General features: G+C 47.8%; 1 protein-coding gene across 2 annotated transcripts in view; it reads left to right on the top strand.

Moving 5' to 3' along the window:
- PAMR1 (peptidase domain containing associated with muscle regeneration 1) overlaps window positions 1–22,293 on the top strand; it is a 46,313-nt gene that overhangs the window by 12,614 nt on the left and 11,406 nt on the right. For both annotated transcript variants that reach the window (XM_061566620.1, XM_061566621.1), the window contains exons 3-7: window positions 8,201–8,368; window positions 16,266–16,391; window positions 17,007–17,121; window positions 18,231–18,457; window positions 21,222–21,329. In XM_061566620.1, the coding sequence (XP_061422604.1) occupies window positions 8,201–8,368; window positions 16,266–16,391; window positions 17,007–17,121; window positions 18,231–18,457; window positions 21,222–21,329 (744 nt within the window). The remainder of the gene's footprint in view (window positions 1–8,200; window positions 8,369–16,265; window positions 16,392–17,006; window positions 17,122–18,230; window positions 18,458–21,221; window positions 21,330–22,293) is intronic.

Raw genomic sequence — 22,293 nt, forward strand, 5'->3', positions numbered from 1 at the left:
ACGAAGAATATGTTTTTTTACCTTTGGCCCAGTTTGGAGAGTCCATTCTTGTCTTTAAATCTTTTAAATTGTGCTGTTTATGTCTTAAAGGTGTGCCTTATTTGTGTATTTCTGTGTTAAAATGTTATTGTACAAGGAAACAAAAGCAGCCTGTTTATCCATACTCTTTGGGTTTTTTTGGTAAAGTCACGTAGGTAAAAATAAAATGAAATAAAATAAATGAAAACAACTATATTAAATCACGACGTTTCGGGCACAACACAAGCGTCCTTTCTTCAGGTGGGGACAACGTAGCGAAAGCACAACCGCTTAAGTGTGTCTAAGAGATGGCTGTGACGAGGAATTATATAGTCGCGGGGGATGGAGGGAGGGGGGGCATGGTGAGTGTGTGGGTGGGCTGTGGACTGGGAGGCAACGATGTGAGGAACGGGGAGGGCATTGGGAGGCAACGCATGGAGCTCAAACTGAAGCTTTGTGATGCAGGGGGCGGAAGTAGATAAGAAAGCTAAGATTAAGCAGCCTTTTGTTTTGCTGCCGGGGGGCAAATTAGAAATGTGCAAGATGAACACTGACGTGTGGTAATGGTGATGGTAGTGTGTGAAGCTGGGGGTAACAGACTGGGAATATGGATATGATTATGAAAATAATATAAACTGGATGTCTAGCAGTAAACTGCACAGTAGCTAAAGTCGCCTACTGTGAAAAACTTGGTGGGATCCTCCTGAAAGAAAGTCATGAGGCTCAGTGAGACTTTTTTCTTGGGTAAACAAGGAGAAACAAACTATGATTATCATCATATACAAACACAATCGTCAATAACACGACCTTAAAAACAAAACGTATAAAAGAGGTGACCTTTCAGGTAATGGCCCTACTTTCCAGCACAAAGAGAGGCCGGAGAGCAATATTGGGGAATAAAGTTCATTGGTGACTCAGACCAACTCTCCATACGTGAGACATCTAATTCAGTCACATGTCGTGGCATAGATTCAAACTCAGAACCTTGTCATTGTTAACCCAGTTGATCGACATATCCACGATGAGCCCAATAAGCCATGCAGCGAATTCACCAGATGTGTTTCTGACACAAATTCTGTTTCTGACATCCGAAAAGATACATCGCCGTATCAACAAACGGCTCGGCATGACTTGCATTGTCCTTACATTAATAAATACAATACCGTACAGATGGTAAATATTTTTTTACCACAGGAGCTGATGGCTTCAAGTTGTTTCCTGCACTTTGAAAAAAAAAGAGAGATGGGTAGGGGGGGGGGGTAGAAAAAAGGGGCCAAGTATTTTCAGACTTGGCCAAAGTAGTCGAGCTGTTCTTCTTTTCGGCAAACGTTTAATCACCGAGGGCACCGTGGCGGACGCTGCCCGCGTCCACGCTGCACGTTGCCAGTGAGGGCCAACGAGCCCTGAGTCGGCGGTCGGCGCAGTCGCACAACCCCCTTGGTGCCTCGCATCGAGAAAGGGCCCCGAGTTTAAATCTCAACCCGGCCGCATTTTTCTCCGTGGAGTTTGAACGTTCTCCCCCACAAAAAGCCCCACCGTATGTAATCTGGTATCCGGCCAAAATATCCAAACTATCTTAATGCTGAATAATTACCTGCCAATTACGCACTTGGGATTATACAAAGCACTTGGGATTATTACCGCCTTCCCCCCCACCCCCCACCGGCTGCGAAAACTTGGCAGGACCCTCCTCAAAAAGAGTCTTCAGACTCAGCGAGGCTTTCCTGGGTAAACAAACAGAGTAATAGAAATAATTATGTGGAAAAATATTTGATGCTTGTCATATCCATGAAAGGTTTGGTGGCCTTTTTCAGAGCTATTTAAAAAAAAAATGTTTTTACCATGTAACATCCCACCGATAAACAAAAACAAAGACACCCAAATGTCAGCCAACAGACTATAGAGGCAAGTTTAACACGTAGGCTTTCGCGAATTGCCCGATGATGCTGGATGCAATTACCAGCGAAACGTTGTACTCAAATTGTAAATGTTGTGGTTTCACGCTTCAACACACCGGTAGGCTAAAGCAGTGAACTATTTGTCTTTTGTCAACGTGACACTTTTTTACTGATTGGCCGTGTCGGGTGGTGGAGGGTTACGACACATTTATAAATAACGCGATCTAAACCCAAAAACGTTGATTATAGAGGCAAGTGCTGTCAGTACAGATTTCAGGAAGGGATGGCACATGGGATGACACATCCCATCTTGAACCCGCACGTCCGTTTTGCACGGTTGGCTATGTATGGGACGAAAGCAATTCAATATACATTCATGAAAGGGTGGTGTGGACGGCACCAGGCCTGCCCACTAGTTTTCCAGTGTTATAGCTCACGTAGCACGGTGGGTACTCTGTTAGAATGGAGTCGACATTGAGGAGGCCCAGGACATGTTCACCACTTGCCACTATCGTTGCACATGGGCCGGGAATTAAACTTAGCTTGCTAGGATCACCGCACAGTCTGCTCATCACTGTGCAAGGGCTGATCGTGCTGTCAGTTGGTTGAAGTTTAGAAATAGTTTTATTTTTACTTTTAAATGGGTATACATAGAGTTTATTAAAATAAAAAGTGTATTTCTTAATTTCAGACGAACAAAAAAAACTGGGAATTTTTTGTATTATTTATGAAATTTTCCCTTCGCCTCGGCCATGGATTTTACAGCAGTAAAAAATCCCATGCCAAAACCATAGCCCTATTTACGATCTGTGGAAATTGTACGCATAATTCTTCTTTGTTATTGGAGCACATTTGTCACTGTACTACAATTCGAGCAAACATGGGTTCGAATCCCGGCTTTGTGCAGCATCGATGGCGAGCAGCATCCAAACTTGTCCTGGGCTTTCCCTAGCCCAGCTGCAGTGACTTGGTCAAGCGGTAGTGAATTCACCGCTTGTTGCAGAGGTTCACGGTTCGAATCCAGCGGCCGCCCTGTTTATTGCTGCGGTGTGGTTAGTACAGTCCGTTCTCCTATAGCGTGGTAGTTGCGTTCCTGAAGAAAACCGCGTTATGGAAAAATAGCGTTATAATTAATAATACACAACATAGTGTAAAGCACAATCGTGATAACTCGTGAGGTGCATACGAAGGCTGAACAAAAACTGAGGCGCATGGGCAGCATCCAGCAGCATCCCGCCTTGTGTGACGCTACGCCGAGGCAGCCGTACAACCGCTTGTTGCTACTTGCGTGACGTAGTTCCGTTCGCTCGATCGCGTTATATCCAATTTGCATGCGTGTTATAAAGAAATTGTGTTTCCTCGTACATTGATCGCATTATATATCATTCACGCGATGAAGACACACGTTATAGGAGAACGGACTGTAATAGAATTGGCTGTACCCGCCGTTCGATTCACAACGGACGTTAGAGATCCCCTCAAGTTGTTCGCTCGAGTAGGCCACTGTGCGTTGACGTCAGGGTCCGGATTTGCCAAATTCGAAAATTACACCGCAAATCACTCCACTGGGAATCTGCATAGCAATCATCACCCCCTCGTGGCAGACGGATGCCCCCCGGTCACTCTTGCACATGATACTAATCCTGGTCTCTTTGAGTTTCCACCTGGTTAAACAAAATAACTTGAAACTTACAACTTGAACTACTTAGGTACAGAATGAACATCCGCACTGGTTAGACAAATGCTGCCAGCCATGGTTCTGTATACACCATCAACTGACGTGGTGCGGTCAGCTCTCAATAGGTGCTCGCTAACACCACTTGCCTCAACAGCATATGAGTAAAATCAGGGGATGGTCACCATTATGTGTGTGTGGTTGTACGTGTGTGTTTGTGTCTTTGTATGTTTTAATTCAACAAAGTTGTGTCTATCCACACCATCCCAGCCCTCGTGTTCAGTTTCCACCCTTTTGCTGAACACTGTATTGTAACGTTGGGCAAGCTCATACCTGGAAATATTTAGCTTTTTCCAACCCACCCAGTCTACTAGGATACAAACAGAATTCCTCTGCGTCTAAACCTGCAGTGGGTCCCTGCTGTCTGCGTGTGTATGTCTTTGTGCTTGTGGATATCTACAATAATATGAAAATGTGCAAACTGCTGTTCAATTTACTTGTCAAAAATACATGTTCTCTCTCTCTCTCAATTATTTGTCCCCCCGGGGAGCCAATAATCTAGGATACAGGAATGTTGGTTCTCCTTCCGACGAATTGTACCGGCTTTATTTTTCGTTACAAAGTAAACCTCTCTCTTTGCGTGCAAGTCTATATCCATGCATTTTTCAACTAAAATCTACATTTTTTTTACACAACACTTTACACATTTATTTGTGAAACAGTTGCTTGCTCAGTCTGCTTTCAGTTTAGTTTTACATTTTTATATCATCTGTTTGGTCCTAACTTCATCCTGCTCACCAAACCCCTAAACTTTAAACCCTAACCTTTAACCCAAGAGGGGAACCCATACCCAGTGGGTTGGATAAGTGGCAAACGGGGCAAAGGGTCTCCATAGAGACTCAGAAATAAATATTGTATTGCTATTCACCAGAGAAAGTACTTTAGTTTAAAGTTATGTTGATTAATGTAGGGCCCTATTTAAAAGCTTTAATTTCAGGACCGTCACTCCCCTGGGAATTGTATATCTGCTTCTACCTAACACTAACTCCTAACCCCTGACCCCTGACCTAGGGATATGCATAAGTAGATCTGTTGGAGGAAACAAAGATTTATTTCCCTGTGGGAATACACGTTCGAAAACCAGTCATCATTTACTCCTGCCACCTCAATTCAATACCTGACAATAATTGACATCAACCACTGCAGTCTGCACTCCTTCAATAGAAGAATCCAAAACTACACAAACTCTCTCCTTAAACCTTCCCGTCCTTTGCTCGCAGAGCTCGACATTGGCATTTAGCCCCTGAACATGTTACCGTATGAAAGAATATAATAGAATTGGAATGACCAGTGGCGGCTGGTATCTGAATTTGGCTAGGGCATCCCTGAGGTCAACCCAGCGTAAAATAAGTGCTTTGGCCACGTGCTTGTGTTGGCCCCTGTCACCACCACCCCTTGTGTGCTGCCGCACTGGCGAGCTCTCGCTAAGTTATGAGGACAAACGCAGATCTTTGTCCTTTGTAAACCGCGAACTGTATCATTGTACTTCGATTTAAAGCTTTCGTGACTGCAGGGATTCATCTTCTTGGTTCTTTCGGTAAAGTCTCGTAGAATGGAAATAATAAATAATAAAATAGTCTCAAATAATAAAAATAGTCTGAATGGCTCTGTCTCCTCGACAGACCTGTTCTCCACCTGAGGACGGCTGCTTGCGTTGTGGCCGAAACGTCGTGAGAATTATTTATTATGTTTTATTTGTATTATTTATTATTTCCATTCTACGTGACTTTACCGAAAGAACCAAGAAGATGTATCATTGTAGTCGTACGAGACTGCACATCATATATTTATTGCACTAAAACCCGCGTGAAACGTTTCGCAAATGCGTTTCCTCCGTCCACGTGTGCATGCGAATTCGGAATCAACATACGTTAGAAAAGGAAAGTAATGCGCATTGTTCAATGGAATCGTCTTTCACCGGGTTGTTGGGCATTCATTCTGCAGGCAGCGATGATCCTGTCGTGAAGATTCCACATTCCTAAAGCAGGGGCCAGTCTTTTGGAAAAGAAACACTGTTAATGAACCACTAAGAGGTATTTATTGTATTGGTCATCCCTCCAACTGGAATTTTAACCCAGACAGAACATTTTGCACAGTAAAACATCTAATAATAGTGCATTAGAAACTGATTATACTTTTGTTTCCTAGAGAGGGATAGACAGCCAAAAAATTTGCACATTTCATAAAATAATTCTATGGTGCCGATAGTTTGGGGTTGTGAAGCCCCAAAGTTCTCACGTTTAGTGGAGACAATGGTCTCGACACGATCAACAACGACTCTGGAGTTCAATTTGTCAACGTATTGGATGACTAAACATGTGCTGAACTGAATCATTACGGGGCAGGAAAGCGGCATCCTGTAATCTTAAGATAAGAAAACGCCTCTTGGAATGAGCCCAAACGTATTTCCGCCGTATCATCTTCTGGGACTAATTCCCTGCAACGATATAAATCTTCGAATGATAATGGGATTCCAAGAGCATATTAATGGCCATATCCACGAATGAACATAATTAGTGATAAAAACTAATTCCCACGTGAACATTAAACAAAGAAAAAAAACCTAAAAGCCAATTCGTGAAGTGAGACGGGCAAACAGCTTGGCGTGCGCAGATGCTGTGTGCTTGGCTTGCACAGGTACACACCGAAATTAATGAGTGTCTTTCCCGTGTTGGTAACCAGTGGGTGTGTGCGTGCGGTGTTTTATTTCAGGAAAAACACGTGTGCAGTCTGGGGGCCCCGCTTAGAGGAGAGCCTTCAAGTGCGATTGACTCTTTTTCTTTTTTGCAATGGGAGAAAACACATGGTTGCGATTGTTGCTCCGGCCAAAAAATAAATTCCATAAGAAGTTTTTTGTGTGTATGTACGTTGGCGTGTGTGTGCGCGCGTGTGTTTGTGTGTCAGAGCATGTGTGCAGTATCATATACCGAAAATGGAATCACACTTTTCAATCATTTTGCTTAATGTCTCGTGAAAGAAGTTTGGTAATTGTTTAAAACTTGACACATGCAATGATTTGCCTAATCGATTAAATATCGGCAGTGCAATGGACCATATGCCTGTCATCGTGACCCCCGACTCTAATTTGATACATTAGCCTCACACCCGTAGCCAGACTAAATTATCAGTCTTATCAGCAATGTCTGATTTGTCTTCTCCCCACTGGTTGACATGCAGGCGTCTCTGTACGCGGCACGCCATATGCACCATATTTTATTTTTTATTTTACTTTTATTAATTTAATTTTTTGACCTACGTGACTTTACCGATAAAACCTAAGAATATTAATCCTTGCAGTCACGAAAGCTTCAAATCTAGAATATCTTGATAGTTGAAATGTGACGACCGCTTTCGGCTTAAGTGACATGTCCCCATCAACTCCCGTAGCGCCTCCATGCGACTTCGAGCGACGGCACGCAGCACTGCAACATGACATTAGCCGGCCGAGCAGAACGTTACCCAACAACGCACCGTGTGCCAGTGCCGGATGATCCCAGTAGCAAAAGTAGCTACATATGTAGTAACTACGGGCCGCGCACTTTCAAGGGCCCCGCGCTAAACGCTTTCAAGCTATCAATTCCGGTTCTGTGATTCTGCACTTGCTCTATTACTATAGTACTATACTGCCTTCAACTTCTATGAACGACTGGCTGTTTAAGGTTAGCGATTTGTCGTATTATCTGGCTGCGTAGCAAATGAAAAAAATACAATTACTTTACTATGCAAGTTAAAATTGTGTTTTAATATTTACGTGTTTTTATTTTATTTAGGGCCCCTTATAACATACGCTACAGGCCCCGCACTAGCTTAGTCCGGCACAGCTGTGTGCGCGTTTGCCTCTGCGTCATGTGCTTTTATCAAACCTTTCGTTGCAAGCCTCTGACACTTGAGCATTTGAAAAGCAAACTTTTGCATATGCGGCTGTTTTTTCATTCCATTTCTGGATGCGGGCCTCCCCACGCAGTGCGAGTCACGTGTTATCTGACCATACTTCACCACGCTGGTCGTGACGGGTTGGTGAAGGCGGTGAACACGGATGCGGAAGCATAGAAATGTCGTACCGTACTGTACAATAACGCATTCTGTTGCACTACCTTCTGCTACCCACTATATAGTCCTGAAAAAATGTATAAACACGTGTTGGAGCGACAGTATTTGTGCAAGTAATAGGTGTGCTGCCTGTCTGGGAATTTACTAGGACAGTCAGGACATTGGCATCTGTATTTGGATGACAGCAATAGATTTGTACCGAGATCATGGTGTTGATGTTGTACTTCAATGCAGGATAATGCACGGTTTTAATAACAGGCCTAGCGCTCATCATCACCATCGTCGCGATCCATGGCCAGATAGCCCATCAGTAGGTGTCCACTGCACATTTCGTCCCACGAACAACAGTGACACACATCAAATCTTTCCCTGTTGTCCGTCCATCCTGCATGTTGTGTCCAAAGCAGTGCCCAGTTTCCTTCTCACCATCACCCAGCTAGCGTTCATCGAGAAACATTGTCCGGTGTGTTTTTTTTTGCTCCACGTTCCGCGCATGCAGTGACGCTCAACACCTGCCCGGGTGCCGAGTGGAGCATATTGTGCCGCGGCTGCTGCGAGGAGGGCAGGATCGAGTGCCTGTGTCCCGGCACCGGAGATCCCACCGGCTACTCCGTGCCCTGCTGCCGCAACGACGAGGACGTGTGCGACCCCTGCATCATTCACCCAGGTGCGGTCGACGCGGCGGGCGGGGGGAGGGGGTCATCGGAAATGTCCGTGGTCCGACGTTAGGAAATCCACGACTGTGTACGCCTCGAGGTGAAGGAGTTGTCCGCTCGCAGCTCTCACAGGGGCCCTCGGCTCTGCCCGGTGCCCCTGTGTAGTGAAAACCCGACACGGCAGTCTTCAACAGCATGAGTCTTTATTTCTTCCTGCACGAGACACGGTCTTGAAGGACCTCCTTCAGTCCAACCATCCCAAAACTCCTTCGTACATCCCTCAAGCCCCTTTCCCAAAGGTTCCCTGACCTGCTTTCCTTCCAGCCAATCACCTTCCACCTTTCCCAACGGATTCCGACCTTTCACCCTGTCAATCATCCTCCGTTTTCCAATCTTTCCATTATCTACGTCTCCTCCAATCGCTTCAGTTCCCTGACCCCAACCAATCTCCTTTCAGGCCCGTTGAGCACCACCCAGAAGGTGTGCTTGACCTCCTGACTGTCCGTGTCACGCACACAGTGTGCTTGACCTCCTGACTGTCCGTGTCACACACACAGTGTGCTTGACCTTCTGACTCTCCGTGTCACACACACAGTGTGCTTGACCTTCTGACTGTCCCTGTCACACACACAGTGTGCTTGACCTTCTGACTCTCCGTGTCACACACACAGTGCGCTTGACCTCCTGACTGTCCGTGTCACACACGCAGTGTGCTTGACCTCCTGACTCTCCGTGTCACACACACAGTGTGCTTGACCTCCTGACTCTCCCTGTCACACACACAGTCCGCTTGACCTCCTGACTGTCCGTGTCACACACACAGTGTGCTTGACCTCCTGACTGTCTGTGTCACACACACAGTGTGCTTGACCTCCTGACTCTCCGTGTCACACACACAGTGCGCTTGACCTCCTGACTCTCCCTGTCACACACACAGTGTGCTTGACCTCCTGACTCTCCGTGTCACACACACAGTGCGCTTGACCTCCTGACTCTCCCTGTCACACACACAGTGTGCTTGACCTCCTGACTGTCCGTGTCACACACACAGTGTGCTTGACCTCCTGACTCTCCCTGTCACACACACAGTGTGCTTGACCTCCTGACTCTCCGTGTCACACACACAGTGCGCTTGACCTCCTGACTCTCCCTGTCACACACACAGTGTGCTTGACCTCCTGACTGTCCGTGTCACACACACAGTGTGCTTGACCTCCTGACTGTCTGTGTCACACAGTGTGCTTGACCTCCTGACTCTCCGTGTCACACACACAGTGCGCTTGACCTCCTGACTGTCCGTGTCACACACACAGTGTGCTTGACCTCCTGACTCTCCCTGTCACACACACAGTGCGCTTGACCTCCTGACTGTCCGTGTCACACACACAGTGTGCTTGACCTCCTGACTGTCCGTGTCACACACACAGTGTGCTTGACCTCCTGACTGTCCGTGTCACACACACAGTGTGCTTGACCTCCTGACTGTCCGTGTCACACACACAGTGTGCTTGACCTCCTGACTGTCCGTGTCACACACACGGTGTGCTTGACCTCCTGACTGTCCGTGTCACACACACAGTGTGCTTGACCTCCTGACTGTCCGTGTCACACACACAGTGTGCTTGACCTCCTGACTCTCCGTGTCACACACACGGTGCGCTTGACCTCCTGACTGTCCATGTCACACACACAGTGTGCTTGACCTCCTGACTGTCCGTGTCACACACACAGTGTGCTTGACCTCCTGACTGTCCGTGTCACACACACAGTGTGCTTGACCTCCTGACTGTCCGTGTCACACACACAGTGTGCTTGACCTCCTGACTGTCCGTGTCACACACACAGTGTGCTTGACCTCCTGACTGTCCGTGTCACACACACAGTGTGCTTGACCTCCTGACTGTCTGTGTCACGCACACAGTGTGCTTGACCTCCTGACTCTCCGTGTCACACACACAGTGTGCTTGACCTCCTGACTCTCCCTGTCACACACACAGTGTGCTTGACCTCCTGACTGTCTGTGTCACGCACACAGTGTGCTTGACCTCCTGACTCTCCGTGTCACACACACAGTGTGCTTGACCTCCTGACTCTCCCTGTCACACACACAGTGTGCTTGACCTCCTGACTGTCTGTGTGACACACACAGTGTGCTTGACCTCCTGACTCTCCGTGTCACATACACAGTGTGCTTGACCTCCTGACTGTCTGTGTTACGCACACAGTGTGCTTGACCTCCTGACTGTCTGTGTGACACACACAGTGTGCTTGACCTCCTGACTGTCCCTGTCACGCACGCAGTGTGCTTGACCTCCTGACTCTCCGTGTCACACACACAGTGTGCTTGACCTCCTGACTGTCTGTGTTACGCACACAGTGTGCTTGACCTCCTGACTGTCTGTGTGACACACATAGTGTGCTTGACCTCCTGACTGTCCCTGTCACGCACGCAGTGTGCTTGACCTCCTGACTCTCCGTGTCACACACACAGTGTGCTTCACCTCCTGACTGTCCATGTCACACACACAGTGTGCTTGACCTCCTGACTGTCTGTGTCACACACACAGTGTGCTTGACCTCCTGACTGTCCATGTCACACACACAGTGTGCTTGACCTCCTGACTGTCCGTGTCACACACACAGTGTGTTTGACCTCCTGACTGTTCATGTCACGCACACAGTGTGCTTGACCTCCTGACTGTCCGTGTCACACACACAGTGTGCTTGACCTCCTGACTCTCCGTGTCACACACGCAGTGCGCTTGACCTCCTGACTGTCCGTGTCACACACACAGTGTGCTTGACCTCCTGACTGTCCGTGTCACACACACAGTGTGCTTGACCTCCTGACTGTCCATGTCACACACACAGTGTGCTTGACCTTCTGACTGTCCCTGTCACACACACAGTGTGCTTGACCTCCTGACTGTCCGTGTCACGCACACAGTGTTCTTGACCTCCTGACTGTCCGTGTCACACACACAGTGTGCTTGACCTCCTGACTGTCCCTGTCACACACACAGTGTGCTTGACCTCCTGACTGTCCGTGTCACACACAGTGTGCTTGACCTTATGACTGTCCCTGTCACACACACAGTGTGCTTGACCTCCTGACTGTCGGTGTCACACACACAGTGTGCTTGACCTCCTGACTCTCCGTGTCATACACACAGTGTGCTTGACCTCCTGACTGTCCCTGTCACACACACAGTGTGCTTGACCTCCTGACTCTCCGTGTCATACACACAGTGTGCTTGACCTCCTGACTGTCCCTGTCACACACACAGTGTGCTTGACCTCCTGACTCTCCGTGTCATACACACAGTGTGCTTGACCGCCTGTCTGCCCCTGTCACACACACAGTGTGCTTGACCTTCTGACTGCCCGTGTCACACACACAGTGTGCTTGACCTCCTGACTGTCCCTGTCACACACACAGTGTTCATACCGTCGGGTGATTATTTTCGATTGTGACAGAATCACTACACATATATTCGTCTATATAGCTGCTGTGTATACGTATACGTGGACATAGCTATTTTATACTCCAGTACAGGGGTGTGTTGGAGAGTAAATCCACATTTACAATTCGAGTTTGATGTTTCGCTGCCGCCCTGTGAGAGCTCCGAGGAACTACCTCCGAGGTCCCTCTGGGTGACCTCGGATCCACGCGGGGAGTGCTGCGCCATGTCCACGTCTCTTGCCGAGAGAGATGTTCAGTCACACGGCTGTCAAATAAGGAACTACAAACAAAATTCCCAGAGCTTAAATGTGAAATTAATTGAAAACGCTTTCTTTAAATAAGATTGTTTGTGTGCAGTAATTGGTGACTGGGCTGGCTGACCGCTTAACCATCTGTCTGATATCTTTTAAGTTTCCAGATTGCATAACAACTGGACTGGGTTTTTAGCTTTCACAAATAATCAACGTATGCTGCAGAGAAATAGCATTCAGAAACTAGAATGACACATTAAGTTTGAAACTAAACTGTCACGTTTTTTTTTTACTGAAATGTAATGCAGTCATGCCTATTGGTTAAAATTGGAACGTAAATTCCCGAGATTTAACCTTGGTTAATTAAGAGCCGATGAGTGGATTGAACAAACAAAAAATCTGCCCCATTTATGGTGGGAAAATTAAACCATTCCACGTGTCCTCCTGGCATTTAGTGAAAGAGAAGAAAGTGAATTTATATTACAGAATCTAGTTTAAAAGAGGTGCAAAATCATTACTCCAAATGTAATGCTTCACTGAGTCTGCAAGGGTCCTGCTTAGGGTATTTTGCATCCATCCTCACGACATCTCGCTTCCTTGTCTTGAGACGAATGAGTGATGGAGCCTTCAGCAGCAGGCTGTCTCCTCCTCAGTGGCGAGATGTTAACTCCCTTGCCTGGTATACAGGAGGTCGTGGGTTCGATCCCGACCCGAACGACTGTATATTTGGAATTTGTGGTAGCGTACATTTTTCTCCAGGTCCTCCAGGTTTTTTTCCGCTCCACATTTACAATCAATATGCGTTTAGAGAATTTTCGCTGTTAGAGATTTCCACGTGATAAGCCACTTCGTTGAGCTATCATTTGTGATAGCCAGGTTAATACTGAAAAATAGCTACCTAGCTCAGCGGGGCCTTACCTGGTAAAAAAAATATATACGTTTTAGTTTTCTCCCCGTCTGGGGACCCAATGCTCTTCTACAGAACCTTCGGGACTCTCAGAATCTGTTTTCACTCGCGTACCCTCCATTCTGTGTAGGTTTTGTGCGTTTTATCCTTCTCAGTTCTATTCATTTTTATTTGTTGAGGGTTTTATTCGGGTTTTAGTCATTAGGGGTTTGTTAGCGGTGCTTGTGAGACCTCGTGTAAATGGCACGGCATGATATCAAGTTTTAGTTCATTTTTTATCCAGATCTCACACGGGTCTTTAGCTCAACCAGTGGTAAATGAGAACGATAGTTTTCCACGATTTCTTTGCTTTTGTGTTTAAGACTGTAGGAGCCAGAGGACATCCCTGCCACAAGCCAATGTGAATAGGGAATGGCTCTGCCTCCTGGCCACTTCTTCTTTCGTGCGATGGGAAAGGCTGGCAATGGGACATCTAGTTTGGCGATCCACTCAGCGGCTTGCCGAGACTCTGAGCGGAGATCATGAAGCGCCTCCCGCAACAGATCTGAGCGCGGGGCAGGTCGATGCGATACGTTCCACGCACAGTGGTTCGGGGACTCGTGGCCACAGTCGCACCCTTGGGGTCCACATTCCCTCATCTTCCACTCGTGAAGCAGGTGGCCGCATCATGGTCCGTGTCCCGTTGAGTGGATTCGGTTGAGTGCTGTCCACTGTCTTAGATGGTGGTCGAAGCCAGGGACTCCGCTGTTGGGTCAGCGCAGAGGTTGTTGGTTAGTTATGTTGCATGCGTCTCACAATGCCATCCATCTGATGCGGCTTTGTGAGATCCTGATAATGGCTGTAGTGTGCCGGTTAGCGCTACGCTGCGCTACGAACCCGGCGACTCGAGTTCATTCCCGCTCACGGCCAACACCGGTGATGATTATCTGAACCGGCTCTGGGCCTCCCCTAGGTTAACTCAGCCTCAAATGAGTGTGTAAACATCGCCACTAAGGAGTCAAAGGCGGCCAGTTGTGGTGCTGGCCATCCATCCCCTCGTGTGCCGTGCCAGCCTTCATAGGTGCTCGCTAACAGCACTTGCCCCACAAGTCTGTTAAGGCTACAAGTGGGATAGTTGTCTTTTGATCAGGGGCGGTTTCTTCATTAGGGCGATTGGGCGACGCACCACCAATGTCATTGAACCACAGAGTCACGCTAGCCGTCACTGTCAGCCTCTGGATATAGTCCAATCAGCGTCATGTCACGTTCTGTGGAGTACCGCCTCTTTTTGGGCGATTTCACTCCGGCTGAGAATCGCCCCGAGTGGCCCCATAGACTTACATTCAAAGATGTTTTTTTTCGACCGGGGGGCGCTCCAATGCATTCTCTATGGCTTCCGGGAGGGCATGCACTAACGTGCTTACGTCATCATACGTGCTTACGTCATCATACGTAAGCACGTTTCATCCAACAATATAATTTATCGCCACCGAGTGGAATCTTTAATAAAATAAACTTGAGTGGTTTGTTTTAATAGTGAGTATAGAAACAAACAAGATGTATTGTAAGAGTCACTTTATTTTTCATTAATATTAAAGAAGTGAAGTTGCCTTTACATGCTTAAGCTGTTAATTTATCCATTGCATGGGTGGACCTTATCCTTATCAATCATCCAGACATTTGCCCCCCCTGAGAGATTTTGCAGGAGCCGCCACTGCTTTTGATAGTGGCTGTGAGGGATCAGCACTTGTGATCCACAATGGAAAAGTTGCTTAAATCCCTCAGTAGTATAATCAGTCGATACACGTCAGTGTAGTCGATGCGCAGGTCACGTGTGGTGAGGTAAATGTTGGCACTCCCAACTCTTCCAAGACGTCTGCACAGTTTGAAATTGGCCAAAATTCCCTATAAAGGGGCTCTGTCGGGATTGCAAGTTTTTTCACCATTAGCTTTATTACATGTTCATGAGAGGCTACGTATACTCAAGTCCTGTTACTTAAGTCCAATGTTTTCGGCCAGGTAAAATGAAACCATGCATCTCTGAAAATCTTCATTCTACAGAGGTCAGCAAAGACGGGGGCAAATGGTAAAACAAAAAACGCACGCTGGTAAAATTAACACACAGTGGCTTAGATTTTGCCGATTTAACATCTGGGCATGTAAAATAAAATAAAAAAATCACGAGAGCAGAATGTATTTGATCTGAATCTCAAATTGCATCTGCCACCGACGCCGTTTAACACGCGACTTTGCGCCGAGGTGCAATCACGATGCACATTCTGTGCTTGAAGGAACTCATTTGTAGGCCAGCGGGCACGGCCGTTTGACCCCGTTACCACGTGTGATTAATAGGTGCCATTAAGTGCGAGATGTAATCCGCGCGCACGGGGCTGGGAGGTTGGGTCAGTGACTCTCCTTTTTTTACGTGATGTTTGTATGTGCGTGTGCGTGTGTACGTACTGCGACAGAGGTTCATTTACAAGGTGAACTGTGGAATGTGACTGGCCACGAGGCGCTGTGGTTAGGGCGGCACAGCTCGCAATTAAGAGGTTGCGGGTTCACATCCGGGTCAGGGGGTCAAGTCCGGCCCTTTGTGCAGCAGGAAAAAAATGCTTTTATCCGTGGTGATGTGTTGCAAGACCAATATCACGGATCCCATAATCCGCAGGGTTCGTCTGCGAATTTACTCCACAATCGGAAAAACAATTGCGGATAACAGAAGAATAGCGTGGATAACATGAGGGGGTTTTGTGGTCAGCGCCATGCCCGGCCACCTTTGTCTCCCAAATACCTGTGTCGTATACACACTGCACCACTAAGGCTGGGTCGACCTTGCGGAAGGGGTCCAGGACCGGCTCAGATATTCGCCACTATTATTGGCCATGAGCGGGAATCGAACTCGAGTGAGTCAGGTTTTGTAGCACAGTGCACTAACCACTGCGACCCCGCTCACCACCACAGTTGCACCGTGCACAAATAATGCGCTGGGTGTGGGCAGTTAATTGATCAGTTCATTGGTAGCCAACCTATCAGTGCAGCTGGCTACGTACGGTGCGAAAGAAGTTCAACATACATACTGTACACGTAACGTCGTACTGTCGCGTACAAGGGAAAGCTCACGTGCAGAGGTGTGAGCTACAAAAGCGTGAATTCCACGCATGTTCTGGGCATGGCCGTGAAACGCCAAAGCGTGCTCACTTCCCCGTGAACCGCGCAACGCTGCCATGCGGTCAGAACCATTGGCCCACCGTTGGTCCCAACGCTCCGTGTTTACCGGGTTACCGCCGCGGTGACCGCTGTGTTCGCAGGCTGCAGCATTTATGAGAACTGCAGGACGTGCCTCAACGGATCCTGGGGGACCTTCGACACGTTCTACGTGAAGGGCGACTACTGTGGCGTGTGTGGGGATGGATGGTCGGGTGGAAACTGCATGCGTAAGTAAGCGAGGCGGCGGAGGAGGATCCGGTAGACGTCGATTAAACGGCAAGACGTTTCCTCGTTGTCCAACATGCGCTTGGCATTTTTCATGCGCCCGTGACAAAAGAACGCACCTGCAGTGCACCCGATCGCGTCACATCACAGGAGCTAAGCACGGCTTTGGCCGGGATAGTGCATGAGATGGAAACATGGCGATTAGTGCCCTTGATGTGAGTGTTACCGCCTTTCACCGGCAAGAATGGGCAGAGATTTGGGGGTGGGGTGGGGGGGGTAGTGGCAGTGCCACCCTTGAACTGGACACCTTTATTAATTTATTGTCGGCCGTTTACAATTAAGATAAAAGATAAATTAATTATATGCACCCGCGATTCCTAATGTGAGGAACAAAGCAAAACCAATGCCCCCCACCAAATATAGAAGTCAAACTTCGCCTATGCTTATTATACCTAAAGAGCTCAATGGGGTCTTACCTGGTAAAATAAAAATAGTTTAGTTTAATGTATTGATCAAATTCTGACTTCATTCCTGAATGTAACATCATAAGTGCACGGTTCGTCAGCACATTATTTGAATGAGTGTCGTGGTTGTTGGATGTCGTGTCGTTTCAATAGAATGCGGAGGTGTTATTAACGGCACCAAGGGCACCATAAGCCTCCAGGGCTACCCGACCAATGCCCACTGCGAGTGGGTCATCAACGTGCGGCCTGGACACGTGGTCGAGTTACGGTGAGAGCGACTGGCGACAGCCCGGAGTAAACAAGGGTTGGTAACGCATCCGGTAACCGATAAAAACCGATAAAAACCCGATAACCATTTCCACAGATTCGATTACCGGTTTTGAAAGGACAGGGACAAGTCAAGAATTTCAGTGGAAGTTTAGCAGAAAGAGGCATACGTATGTAATGTTGAATTTCTTTCGCACCGTACGTAGCCAACCGTGCTAATCAGAGGTGCGTGGTGCAGGACAACAAACTATATGCGAAAAGCGGTTTGAAAGAATTCGTTTTCAATCTATCCACACTTTACCCCACCAAAAGTGGCCTGTAAATCGACTCACTATTGTGTACCCATTTGTACTGCTGGGTAGACTGGCAAAGTGGGGGTGGAAGTCAACTACCGAACCAGGTGATGTAACTTAAACAGTTACCTGCGTTGATTCCGGCCACCTAATGACTTAGAGAACCCGGGCCATGCTCTCTTGCTGACCCACCTTAATGACTGCAACGCATCATTACTAAATGTTGACTTAAAGCTTTCGTGACGGCAGGAATTCATATTCTTGGGTCTTTCGGTAAAGTCACGTAGATAGATTTTTTGTTATTTTCTTTGAACCTATCTACGTGACTTTACCGAAAGACCCAAGAATACACATTATTACTGTTCGGGATTCCGACTAAGGTGCCGGGTAGACTCCACCTTGCTCAGAATGCAGCTGCGAGAGTCCTTACACGCACGCCGTTTCGCGAGCACATCACACACCAGCTCCCTCGTCTTTGCATTGGCTACCAGTCAAGTATCGTGTGCTCTATTAAGATCCCGCTGCTGACCGACAAGGCACCCAATGGATCAGACCCACAACATTTGCAGGAACTGATCCATTTTTAGACTTCAGCCAGGTCCTTGAGATCCTTCGGACCGCCTTCTTCTAAGCACTCCGAGGTCACGGCTCTGTTCCCGCAGGGGTGGTCGGCCGTTTTTTCGCCAGCGCAGCTCCCAGGCTATGCAACAACGCTTTGCCTTTGGAACAACGCTTTGCTTTTGGCAGTAAAGACAATCGGGCTGCTCGGCCGCATGGAGGGGGGGGGGTCCTGACAGTTGGTGGCGGTCGCCGGCAGGTTCGCCATGCTGAGCCTGGAGCACGACTACTCGTGCCAGTACGACGTGCTGGAGGTGCGCGACGGCGACAACGTCGACTCGCCCGTCATCGGCCGCTTCTGCGGGAACAACCGCCCGGCGCCGACCCGCTCCTCGGGCTCCTCGCTGCACCTCCTCTTCCAGGCGGACGGCTTCAAGAGCTTCGACGGCTTCTCGGCCGTCTTCTCCGAGGCTGCCAAGAGTCGAGGTTTGAGGCTACGTCGGTATTTACGTCCTAGATAGTCACTTTATTGTCTAGAGACCCCCCCCTACCCCATCAGAGAATGGTCTTTCAGGCTATTGTCTAGAGACTCCATCAGAGACTGGTCCGTCATTCTATTGTCTAAATATACGATGTATTTTTTAATCTACTTTCTGAAGACCTGATTCATGTTAAGTGTGACACCGACATATATTTGTGATAACATAGCAGCTATACTGTGTTGCGATGATCCTTAATAAGGCTGATACCAGCGTGCAAAAAGGCAACGACGCAGGACGCCTTACTACATTCCTCCCAGTGCTCCGAGAGTCTTCCATGAACTGAAGCTATAACCTCTTTTACTTACCGGGTAAAGTCCACTAAGCTATTAGCTCCTTTCAGAGGCGACCTGGCCACACATGATGGCGCATCGAAGTCGCTGATATCTATCAGTTGTGGGAATTTATAGTAGTAGCAGCCCAATAATCTACGAGAGAGAACACGCAAACCCCTAATATGCAACAGGATCGAACCCGCGCCCTCTTTCGTACCTAGGCGAGGAAGGTAACATCTCCTCGCTACCGTGGCACCCCATAGTTTGGCTTTTGGAGCCTTTGGCAATTACACTGAATCGTAGGAATCCTCAACATGAGCTGCTGTGTGACTTTCAGCGACCCACAGTTGTCGCACACGCTGCTTGCGAAACTATTTTTAGTGTATTTGCGTTCTTAAGCTAATTACGAGTAATAGGTTGGAGCAGCATTTTCATGCCCACGTCTTGGCACCTTGCCCTTGCTGCTCAGGAAAAATCCATTTCGCCAACTGCAGAGCGAACTCATTACATAACAAAGTCAATTTAAATTTGATTCGTAATCGAGGCTACAATTTTGGGCAGCAGTAAGTTTGAGTATAATTCACGGTCGAGGTGCCGGAGCAAAAAAAGAACCCACAATAATCCACGAAAAGGTCACGGAATGCTGTGGGGTGGTGCCGCCCCTCCCCCATTGGATGGCATTTCCCCCCCTCCTTCCCTAACCCCCCCCCCCCCCCCCCCCCCAACGACGTACATACAATTTTAATATTTCAAAGACTTCAAATAATTCACCATTTCTGTAACCGCCAAAATCTTAGCCTCACACATGATTAGTCACGTACGTTTTGCATGCTTGCCTGCATGCGTGTGCATGCAGGGAACATACCGTATGTTACTTGAACTATACATTTTTTTTTTTACTTTACCAGGTTACGCTCACTGCGCTAAATTGCTCTTTTTCAGAAGTGACCTGGCCACAAATGATAGCTCAACGAAGTGGATAAGTGCGTGGAAATGTATAGCAACCGAATGCTCTAAATGCGTGTTTCTAAATGTGGAGGGAAAAACCAGAGGACCTGGAGAAAAATCCATGCGACCACGGCGAGAGAGAACACGCAAACTCCAAATATACAGGAGTCGGGATCGAACCCACAAACTCCTGTATACTAGGCGAGGCAGTTAACTTCTCGCAACCGAAGTCATCGATTACTCCACGCCTTCAACTCCCCATGAGTGATGGGACACTGGTGGTGAGAGTGGAGGAATTCCCACACCTGGACAATGTGCTTATGACTAGTTACGGTTCGTAAATAGAAGTCTCACTCCGAATAAGTCAAACGGCATTATATTTTTATCTTCTGGGTAACGCTGTGTAGAAGCTACCTGGTCTGTCACTCCATACGATGCTCAGTGAGCCTTGGACACTTGACGTGGCCTCAAAGTGCACCTAGCCTGGCACAAGCGCTGTGGTGATGTCACCACGACTTAGTGGCAAACGGCAGCTGTTTTTTGTTATTGTACACTGCATGCAGTAAGAGATGGGTGCTCGTTTATATACTTTACGAAAGAAGTTCAACATACATACATTACCCTCGCTTGCTTTCAGATGCGCTCCTGCAACCGTCTGGAACGCTCTTCCTTCCGATATTAGGAAGCCACCGGAGCTACGCACTTTTAAATAATCTAGATTCAAAACTCGTTTTGTTAGAACTGCTTTTTGCGTCTAGTGTTGTTGTCCTTCCCCCACACCTCCGATTAGGCTATGGTGTGAAAAATGTTCACCGTACATATGTAGTGACATAGAATGGGTCACTATGACACGTAGCGCTGGTTACTGACAGAGAGAGAGAGAATGTGGGCATAACGGCCGTTCTGCCGGCAGAGCAGCGTGTGGCAGCCGTTCTGCCAGCAGAGCAATGCCACGGAGTTGCTCACGAGGGTGCGTGGCGCTAGCTGCTGGCAGAAGGGCGCATATGAGGATGTGGCACCCCAGCCGGCTGGTGGAGCACGTGATAAGCCAGGGTTAAGGATGTTGGGCAAAGGTGACCGAGGGGACACGTGAGGTATAGCCCATAACCTTCTGATGGGTTCCAGAAGGGGGCGTGGCCGAGGGCGGAGCCAGGCCACGCCGGGGGGCATAAAAGGGAAGTCCCGAGGCTGGATAGGGGCTGTCTGTCGGTGGAGTGGAACCCAACGGGCTACGTCTTCGTCTCCGGCGTCGTGGGTCAGACAGCGTGGCGGCTGCTCTGACCCGTTCATAGTTATCCCGTGTGTGAACAGTGTTAAGAGTGTAGAATAAACGTGTGTTGACTCCTCCTAGTAGTGTCTCAGAAGTGACTCACTACTCATACATACATGCATACGATGTTCCATAACAACGCACAATGAGTTTGTTGTATTGCAAGTTGCTCGAAACAGCTCTTTGACACGATTGTTTGCGGTCGCCCCTTTTCCCAGCATGTTTGTCCTCGCCCTGCCAGAACGATGGGACGTGTGTTCTGGACAACTCGACGCTCTTCAAATGCTTCTGTCTGGCGGGATACACGGGCTCGTTCTGTGAGAGAGGTAGGCTCCTCTTAGACCATTTCAATACATAGCCAGGACATTAACGCATTAACACAACCGGCAGGATGATAGGGGAAAGAAAAGTCATGTTGCTGTGAGTGCTTAGTGGTATTAAAGCTTGCCATAAAATAGAAAAATGCCGTATATATAAGTGAGGCCACTGGCAGGCTTCAATCTCCCACAGAAACAATGGGTAGCACTTAACTACATCTGCACTGACCACGGAAGATGCAGTGAATTCTTGATGAATAAGTGGAAAATTGCCTCCCTATGCTGTATGCGGCTACAAATACCAAAACCATGGACTTTCGTACTTACCCAAATATAGACATTTTTTAATTCACCACCTCTCCGACAAGGCAATTGAAAGGTTAAATCACTTAGAACTGAATCTGTAACAGTTGCTGTTCATTGGCCATCCGAATTCATCATCACGGCCTGCGCAGTCGAAAGAGGTAGCCAAGTGCTCCGTGGGTTCCAATCAGGGGCAGACACCCATTGCTTCGTGAGTTTATGGTCTCAATCAGGTCACCGAGTACTGCACTATCTGCATGTATGTGGAACTTCTTTCGCACTGCACGTAGCCAACTGTACTAATTGAAGGACAACAAAATAAACACAAAAAACTGCTCTAAAGAAATTCGTTTTAAATATAGATTTAATAGTGCATGGCTCCAGTTGCTTCCTAACATCGGAAGGAAGAGAATTCCAAACGGCCTGCAGAAGCGCTTCTGAAAGCACGCGATGTGGCGACTGTCCTTGTTCCATGGCGAGCCAAAAGCCGCTCACTTCATCTTGGCCACCGGTGAGAGTTAGCGAGTGTTAACGTATCATATGATTCGCATGCGGTGAAATCAGTCCTGCTGAGCGTGAGGGAGCATCATGCAGTGGGTGGGTGAGAGAGTTATGTTGAAGTGATTCCAAGAGTAGTTGCGTGATGTAATTTTCTCGGGGCATTCTCCGA

The sequence above is a fragment of the Lethenteron reissneri genome, chromosome 37 (genome assembly GCF_015708825.2).
Source record: "Lethenteron reissneri isolate LAM-NWPU_2019-01 chromosome 37, ASM1570882v1, whole genome shotgun sequence".
NCBI lineage: Eukaryota > Metazoa > Chordata > Hyperoartia > Petromyzontiformes > Petromyzontidae > Lethenteron > Lethenteron reissneri.